General features: G+C 40.4%; 1 protein-coding gene across 1 annotated transcript; it reads left to right on the forward strand.

The window, feature by feature from the left end:
* Nucleotides 1-893: 893 nt before the first annotated feature.
* Nucleotides 894-1,529, forward strand: LOC133234981 (large ribosomal subunit protein uL22-like). The gene has a single exon (XM_061395689.1). The coding sequence runs from the start codon at nt 922-924 to the stop codon at nt 1,474-1,476; it is 555 nt and encodes a 184-aa protein (XP_061251673.1). The 5' UTR covers nt 894-921; the 3' UTR covers nt 1,477-1,529.
* The last annotated feature ends 7,001 nt before the right edge of the window (nt 1,530-8,530 follow it).

Below are 8,530 nucleotides of genomic sequence, written 5' to 3' on the forward strand. Positions count from 1 at the left end.
GCTTAGGGCAACTGAGCTAGACAGTAAATGACTACATGCATGTGATTGCTAACTGATTTAGGAAACATTTCAATCTGATAAACACACTTTTCCTAGGACTTTAAATGGGCTTGTCAGCAATTCTTACTCAAATACAAATGAAATTGTCAGCCTTGTCTAGAGGAACATCTATTGCTTAATGTCAAAGACAATAAATACATAATTTAATTGTTAATCTTTTCTCTGAATGTTTTTAAAGGAGAGATCCATGCACATTTGAATTAATTAATGAGCATATCACTTGAATAGAGGACCTATAGTATTAAAAGTAATATTTAGAATCCCAGGAACTAAACCACTAGGGTTTGAATCCTGACACCACTACTAGCTGTGACTTTCAGCAGATTATTTAACCTCTTTCTTGACTTTCTCTTCTGAGAAAGGATGTGCTGCTTCTACTACCACTACACTGTTACTACTGCCACTACCACCGCTCACGCTCTCGCTAGGGCCCAGGGAGTTTGTCCCTGTACAGTACTGGTGCAGAGCATAGTGAATGCTAAGTAAGTGCTATTGTTATTACAGCATTTACTATAATAGTGACCCAGCAGACATTGGCAATTTGATCTCTGGTTCCTCTGCCTTCTCTAAAACCAGCTTAAACATCTGGTAGTTCACGGTTCACGTATTGCTGAAGCCTGGCTTGCAGAATTTTGAGCATTATTTTGCTAGTGTGTGAGATGAGTGCAATTGTGTGGCAGTTTGCGCATTCTTTGGCATTGCCTTTCTTTGGGGTTGGAATGAAAACTGACCTTTTCCAGTCCTGTGGCCACGGCTGAGTTTTCCAAATTTGCTGGCATATTGAGTGCAGCACTTTCACAGCATCATCTTTTAAAATTTGAAATAGCTTTTCAGGTAAGCAGCCTGAGGTGACCCCTAAAAATGGTGCGCTATCCACTTGACCCAGAAAACCCCACAAAATCATGCAAATCAAGAGGTTCAAATCTTCGTATTCACTTTAAGAACACTCATGAAACTGCCCAGGCCATGAAGAGTATGCATATCCGAAAAGCCACCAAGTATCTGAAGGATGTCACTTTAAAGAAGCAATGTGTGCCATTCCGTCGTTACAACGGTGGAGCTAGTAGGTGTGCACAGGCCAAACAGTGGGGCTGGACGCAGGGTCGGTGGCCCCAAAAGAGTGCTGAATTTTTACTACACATGCTCAAAAACGCAGAGAGTAATGCTGAACTTAAGGGCTTAGATGTAGATTCTCTGGTCATTGAGCACATCCAAGTGAACAAAGCCCCCAAGATGCAGCGTAGGACTTACAGAGCTCACGGTCGGATCAGCCCCTACAGGAGCTCTCCCTGCCACATTGAGATGATCCTTACTGAAAAAGAACAGATTGTTCCTAAACCAGAAGAGGAGGTTGCACAGAAGAAAAAGATATCCCAGAAGAAACTGAAGAAACAAACACTTATGGCCCGGGAATAAATGCCGCAAAAAATAAATGCAAATAAAAGTAAAAAAAAGAAAATTGAAATAGCTCATCTGGAATTCCATCACCTCCACTAGCTTTGTTCACAGTGATGTTTCCTGATGCCCACGTGACTTTGCATTCCAGGATGTCTGGCTCTAGGTTGGGGATCACACCATTGTGATGATCTGGGTCGTGAAGATCTTTCTTGTATAGTTCTTCTGTGTATTCTTGCCACCTCTCCTTAATATCTTCTGCTTCTGTTTGGTCCATGCCTTTTCTGTCTTTCATTGTACCCATCTTTGCATGAAATGTTCCCTTGTTATCTCTAATTTTCTTGAAGAGAGCTCTAGTCTTTTCGATTTTATTGTTACACTGATCGCTGAGGAAGGCTTTCTTATCTCACTGCCTTTCTTTGGAAATCTGCATTCAAATGGGTACATCTTTCCTTTTCTCCTTTGCTTTTCAGTTCTCTTCTTTTCACAGCTATTTGTAAGGCCTCTTCAGACAATGATTTTGCCTTTTTGCATTCCTTTTTCTCGGGGATGGTCTTGATCCCTCTCTCCTGTACAATGTACAAACTTCTATCCATAATTCATCAGGGACTCTGTCTATCAGATCTAGGCCCCTAAATCTATTTCTCACTTCCACTGTATAATTGTAAAGGATTTGTTTTAGGTCATACCTGAATCATCTAGTGGTTTTCCCTTCTTTCTTCAACTTAAGTCTGAATTTGGCAATAAGGAGTTCATGATCGGAGCCACAGTCAGCTCCTGGTCTTGTTTTTGCTGACTGTATAGAACTTCTCCATCTTTGGCTGCAAAGAATATAATCAATCTGATTTCGGTGTTGGCCATCTGATGATGTCCATGTGTAGAGTCCTCTCTTGTATTGTTGGAAGAGGGTGCTTGCTATGACCAGTGTGTTCTCTTGGCAAAACTCTATTAGCCTTACCCTTGCTTCATTATGTACTCCAAACCAAACACCTGTTACCCTGGGTGTTTTTTGACTTCCTACTTTTGCATTCCAGTCCCCTATAATGAAAAGGACATCTTTTTGGGGTGTTAGTTCTAAAAGGTCTTGTAGGTCTTCATAGAACCGTTCAACTTAAGCTTCTTCAGCATTACCGGTCAGGGCATAGACTTGAATTACCATGATATTGAATGGTTTGCCTTGTAAACGAACAGAGATCATTCTTTCATTTTTGAGATTGCATCCAAGTACTGCATTTTGGAGTCTTTTGTTGACTATGATGGCTACTCCATTTCTCCTAAGGGATTCTTGTAATAATGGTCATGTGAGTTAAATTCACCCATTTAGTAGTAGATATAATGGTCATGTGAGTTAAATTCACCCATTCTAGTCCATTTTGGTTTTCTGATTCCTAAAATGTCAAAATTCACTCTTGCCATCTCCTGTTTGATCACTTCCAATTTGCCTTGAGTCATCAATATAACATTCAAGGTTCCTATGCAATATTGCTCTTTATAGCATTGGACCTTGCTTCTATCACCAGTCACATCCACAATTGGGTGTTGTTTTTGCTTTGGCTCCATCTCTTCATTCTTTCTGGAGTTATTTCTCTACTGATCTCCAGTAGCATATTGGGCACCTACCAACCTGGGGAGTTCATCTTTCAGTGTCCTATCTTTTTGCCTTTTCATACTATCATGGGGTTCTCAAGGCAAGAATAATAAAGTGGTTTGCCATTCCCTTTTCCAGTGGACGACATTTTGTCAGAACTCTCCATCATGACCCGTCCATCTTGGGTGGCGCTATGCGGCATAGCTTAGTTTCATTGAGTTAGACAACGATGTGGTCCATTCGATCAGATTGGTTACTTTTCTGTGATTGTTGTTTCAGTCTTCCTGCCCTCTGAGGCTCTCTCTCAGCACCAACCATCTTACTGGGGTTTCTCTTATCTTGCATGTGGGACATCTCTTCACGGCTGTGTGGATCACAATAAACTGTGGAAAATTCTGAAAGAGATGGGAATACCAGACCACTTTACCTGCCTCCTGAGAAATCTGTATGCAGGTCAGGAAGCAACAATTAGAACTGAACATGGAAAAACAGAATGGTTCCAAATAGGAAAAGGAGTATGTCAAGGCTGTATATTGTCACCCTGCTTATTTAACTTATACGCAGAGTACATCAAGAGAACCTCTGGGCTGGATGAACCACAAGCTGGAATCAAGATTGCTGGGAGAAATATCAATAACCTCAGATATGCAGATGACACCACCATTATGGCAGAAAGTGAAGAGGAACTAAAGAGTCTCTTGATGACAGTGAAAGAGGAGAGTGAAAATTTGGCCTAAAGCTCAACATTCATAAAGCTAAGATCATGGCATCCAGTCACATCACTTCATGGCAAATAGATGGAGAAACAGTGGAAACAGTGGCCGACTTTATTTTTTGGGGCTCCAAAATCACTGCAGATGGGGATTGCAGCCATGAAATAAAAGACGCTTACTCCTTGGAGGAAAGTTATGACCAACCTAGACAGTATATTAAAAAGCAAAGACATTACTTTGCCTAGAAAGGTCCCTCTGGTCAAGGCTATGGTTTTTCCAGTAGTCATGTATGGATGTGAGAGTTGGGCTATAAAGAAAGCTGAGCACTGAAGAATTGATGCTTTTAAACTGTGGTGTTGGAGAAGACTCTTGAGAGTCCTTTGGACTGCAAGGAGATCCAACCAGTCCATCCTAAAGGAGATCAGTTCTGAATATTCATTGGAAGGACTGATGCTGAAGCTGACACTCCAATACTTTGGCCACCTGATGCGAAGAACTGATTCATTTGAAAAGACCCTAATGCTGGGAAAGATTGAAAGCAGGAGGAAAAGGAGAAAACAGAGGATGAGATGAGGATGAGATGGTTGGATGGCATCATCGACTCAGTGGTCATGAGTTTGGGTAGACTCCGGGAGTTGGTGATGGACAGGGAGGCCTGGCGTGCTGCAGTCCGTGGGGTCACAAAGAGTTGGACACAACAGAGAGACTGAACTAAACTGAACTGAATAATAATGTTTCCTTGAATGTTTCAAGGAAAGCATCCTCATTAATACACATTTAACATTAACGTAGTAATGAGTGAATTGCTTCTTCTTTCAGTTACTACTAGTCCCTAATTGTAAAGGACTTCTAGCACCCCAGAGCATTTTGGTACTTAAATTTATTGATCTCTGAAAATTTTCCTTATCACTGAGACTATTTTATACATATGTTGGAGAAAAAGTACCATTGCAGTCATAACTCTAGTGGGGTCAAGACAAGTATTTCTTCCATAGGGAAATAAAACCCTTCAGGGAACCTAATTAATGGGAAAAACATAGGAAAACTTGCAGATACCAGTAATTTCCTAAGTCATTCTTTTCTATCTAGCTCCACATTTGCTTCTCTTTAAAAATACTCTTCCCTCAAACCTTATCATCTCAAAGTAATATTTCTAGAGAGAACATTGCTTTACAAAGCAAAAGCTGTCTTCTTTATTTAAAATTATGTGTAAATTTTTAAAAGTTTTTTTGATGGTTGCATAAATATGGTTCACCCAAACAACAGAGAAAACTCTTCCTAAGACCACACATTTGCATATGTTTGAAAATTTTAAATTCCCTGAAAATTCTGCACTGAGTATTTATAACTGTATTTCTGCTGTAAATATCTACATGTAACATAGCATACACATTACTTTGACATGTTTATATTTAAGATGTTATTACATATATAGCAATATTATTGAAATTATTCTTGAATAATCAAAAAGGAAAATAGCTAAACAAAACCAAAAATTATGGTTATGAATGATTAATGTGCTAATACAGGGCCAAAGAAAACTGCAGCACAGTAAAATTGTGATCAGGAAAGAAAACACACCCATCCTAGGAGACCTGCTAATGAAGAACATCATGGTGGGGATCTTCTTTCACTTACCATTGGTGCCATGAGCCAAAAGATTCCCAGTTTGTTTGAACAAAGACACAGAGGAACTGCTTTTGGGAATCGATTTCAGGCCCTTCAAAAGCCAGGAATTTGGCCTCATGCAGGGTGTGGGATTTTGCAGGCATATTTTGTAGTGTGGGAATAGCTGTGCACCAAGAAAGGAAATGAACATGAGCACATGGACATGGACATGTGCTGCTGCCTCTCTTGTGCGTGATGATAACTTAGCACCCGCTGCTCTGACATACCAGTCATTACAACATCTTGTTCTTTACAAACCTGTCTCTTTTCAATGATTAGGCCCATTTCCAAATTGATTTGAGTTTTAAAACGCAGTAAGTCTAAGTCAACTCAGTGGCAGCATCCAGTCTTTTGTGTTCTCTGAGCCTTGGAGGCAGCCTTGGTTCCTCATTCATTTTGTTACTGCCAAGCACTTCTCATTGTGAAAGACTAGAAATCTGACAGTGAAGCACATACAGTATTTGCTTTTGCTAGATCATTATCTTTGAAAAAGTCAGTCTTATATACAAGAATAACCATTTCCTCCAGATTCAGGGAAGCCTAAGACTCTCCTGGTGTCCTTTAAGTTTTGGCTGACATCCTGCTTTGGGGACTCCATTACATTTAAGAAATGGAGAAAAGAAAGATGAAAGTGTTTCTGTTAAGACCTCCGCAGGTGAAGGTCAAAGACTCCTGAGACCTGATCTTACGGCTCTGGCAGGTGTGACGTGCAAATCTCAGTGTGAATGACTGATTTGCATGGCTATGATTTGAAATACCCACAATGCATAGCGTGTGTATGAAAGATACAAAAACTACTTTTAAATGGAGTGAAAACTAATTGAGATGTTAAAAACGATAATGCATTAGCATCAGTTCAGTCAGTTCAGTTGCTCAGTCGTGTCCGACTCTTTGTGACCCCACGGACCACGGCATGTCAGGCCTCCCTGTCCATCTCCAATTCCTGGAGTGTACTCAAACTCATGTCCATTAAGTCGGTGATGCCCTCCAAACATCTCATCCTCTGTCATCCCTTTATCCTCCCACCTTCAATCTTTCCCAGTTTCGGGGTCTTTTCCAGTGAGTCAGCTCTTCACATCCAGTGGCCAAAGTATTGGAGTTTCAGCTTCAACATCAATCCTTCCAATGAATATTCAGGACTGATTTCCTTTAGGATGGACTGGTTGGATCTCCTAGCTGTCCAAAGGATTCTCAAGAGTCTTCTCCAACACCACGGTTCAAAAGCATCAATTTTTCTGTGCTCAGCTTTCTTTATAGCCCAACTCTCACATCCATACATGACTACTGGAAAAACCATAGCTTTAATTAGATGGGCCTTCATTGGCAAAGTAATGTCTCTGCTTTTTAATATGCTGTATAGGTTAGTCATAACTTTCCTTCAAAGGAGTAAGCGTCTTTTAATTTCATGGCTGCAGTCACCATCTGCAGTGATTTTGGAGCCCCCCAAATAGTCTGTCACTGTTTCCACTGTTTCCCCATCTATTTCCATGAAGTGATGGGACCGGATGCCATGATCTTCGTTTTCTGAATGTTGAGTTTTAAGCCAACTTTTTCACTCTCCTCTTTCACTTTCATCAAGAAGCTCTTAAGTTCCTCTTCACTTTCTGGCATAATGGTGGTGTCATCTGCATATCTGAGGTTATTGACATTTCTCCAGGGAATCTTAATTCTGTCTTGGGCTTCACCCAGCCCAGCGTTTCTCATGATGTACACTGCATAGAAGTTAAATAAGCAGGCTGACAATATACAGTCTTGATGTACTGTATGTATGATTTGGAACCAGTCTGTTGTTCCATGTCCAGTTCTAACTGTTGCTTCTTGACCTGCATACAGATTTCTCAGGAGGCAGGTCAGGTGGTCTGGTATTCCCATCTCTTGAAGAATTTTCCAGAGTTTGTTGTGGTCCACACAGTCAAAGCCTTTGTCATAGTCAATAAAGCAGAAGTAGATGTTTTTCTGGAACTCTCTTGGTTTTTTGATGATCCAATGGATGTTGGCAATTTGATTTCTCATTCCTCTTCCTTTTCTAAAACCAGCTTGAACATCTGGAATTTCATGATTCAGGTACTGTTGAAGCCTGGCTTGGAGAATTTTGAGCATTACTTTACTAGCGTATGAGATGAGTGCAATTGTGTGGCAGTTTGAGCATTCTTTTTCATTGCCGTTCTTTGGGATTGGAATGAAAACTGACCTTTTCCAATCCTGTGGCCACTGTTGAGTTTTCCAAATTTGCTGGCATGTTGAGTGCAGCACTTTCACAGCACCATCTTTTAGGATTTGAAATAGCTCATCTGGAATTCCATCATCTCCACTAGCTTTGTTCATAGTGATGCTTCCTGATGCCCACTTGACTTTGCATTCCAGCATGTCTGGCTTTAGGTGGGTGATCACACCACTGTGATGATCTGGGTCATGAAGATCTTTTTTGTATAGATCTTCTGTGTATCCTTGCCACCTCTTCTTAATATCTTCTGCTTCTGTTAGGTCCATACCTTATGTCCTTCATTGTGCCCATCTTTGCATGAAATGTTTCCTTGGTATCTCTAATTTTCTTAAAGAGATCTCTAGTCTTTTCCATTTTATTGTTTTCCTCTATTTCTTTGCACTGATCGCTGAGGAAGGTTTCTTGCTTTCTCTCCTTGGTTTTCTTTGGAACTCTGCATTCAAATTGGTATATCTCCTTTTCTCCTTTGTTTTTTGCTTCTCTTCTATTCACAGCTATTTGTAAGGCCTCTTCAGACAACCATTTTGTCTTTTTGCATTTTTTTTTCTTGGGGATGGTCTTGATGCCTGACTCCTGTATAATGCCATGAATCTCCATCCACAGTTCTTCAGGCACTCTGTCTATCAGATCTAATCCTTTGCGTCTATTTCTCACTTCCACTGTATAATTGTAAAGGATTTGATTTAGTTCATACCTGAATCATCTAATGGTTTTCCCTACTTCCTTCAATTTCAGTCTGAATTTGGCTTTAAGGAGTTCATGATCTGAGCCACAGTCAGCTCCTGGTCTTGTTTTTGTTGACTGTATAGAGCTTCTCCATCTTTGGCTGCAAAGAATATAATCAATCTGATTTCAGTATTGACCATCTGATGATGTCCACGT

Source organism: Bos javanicus, chromosome 22, assembly GCF_032452875.1.
Source record: "Bos javanicus breed banteng chromosome 22, ARS-OSU_banteng_1.0, whole genome shotgun sequence".
NCBI lineage: Eukaryota > Metazoa > Chordata > Mammalia > Artiodactyla > Bovidae > Bos > Bos javanicus.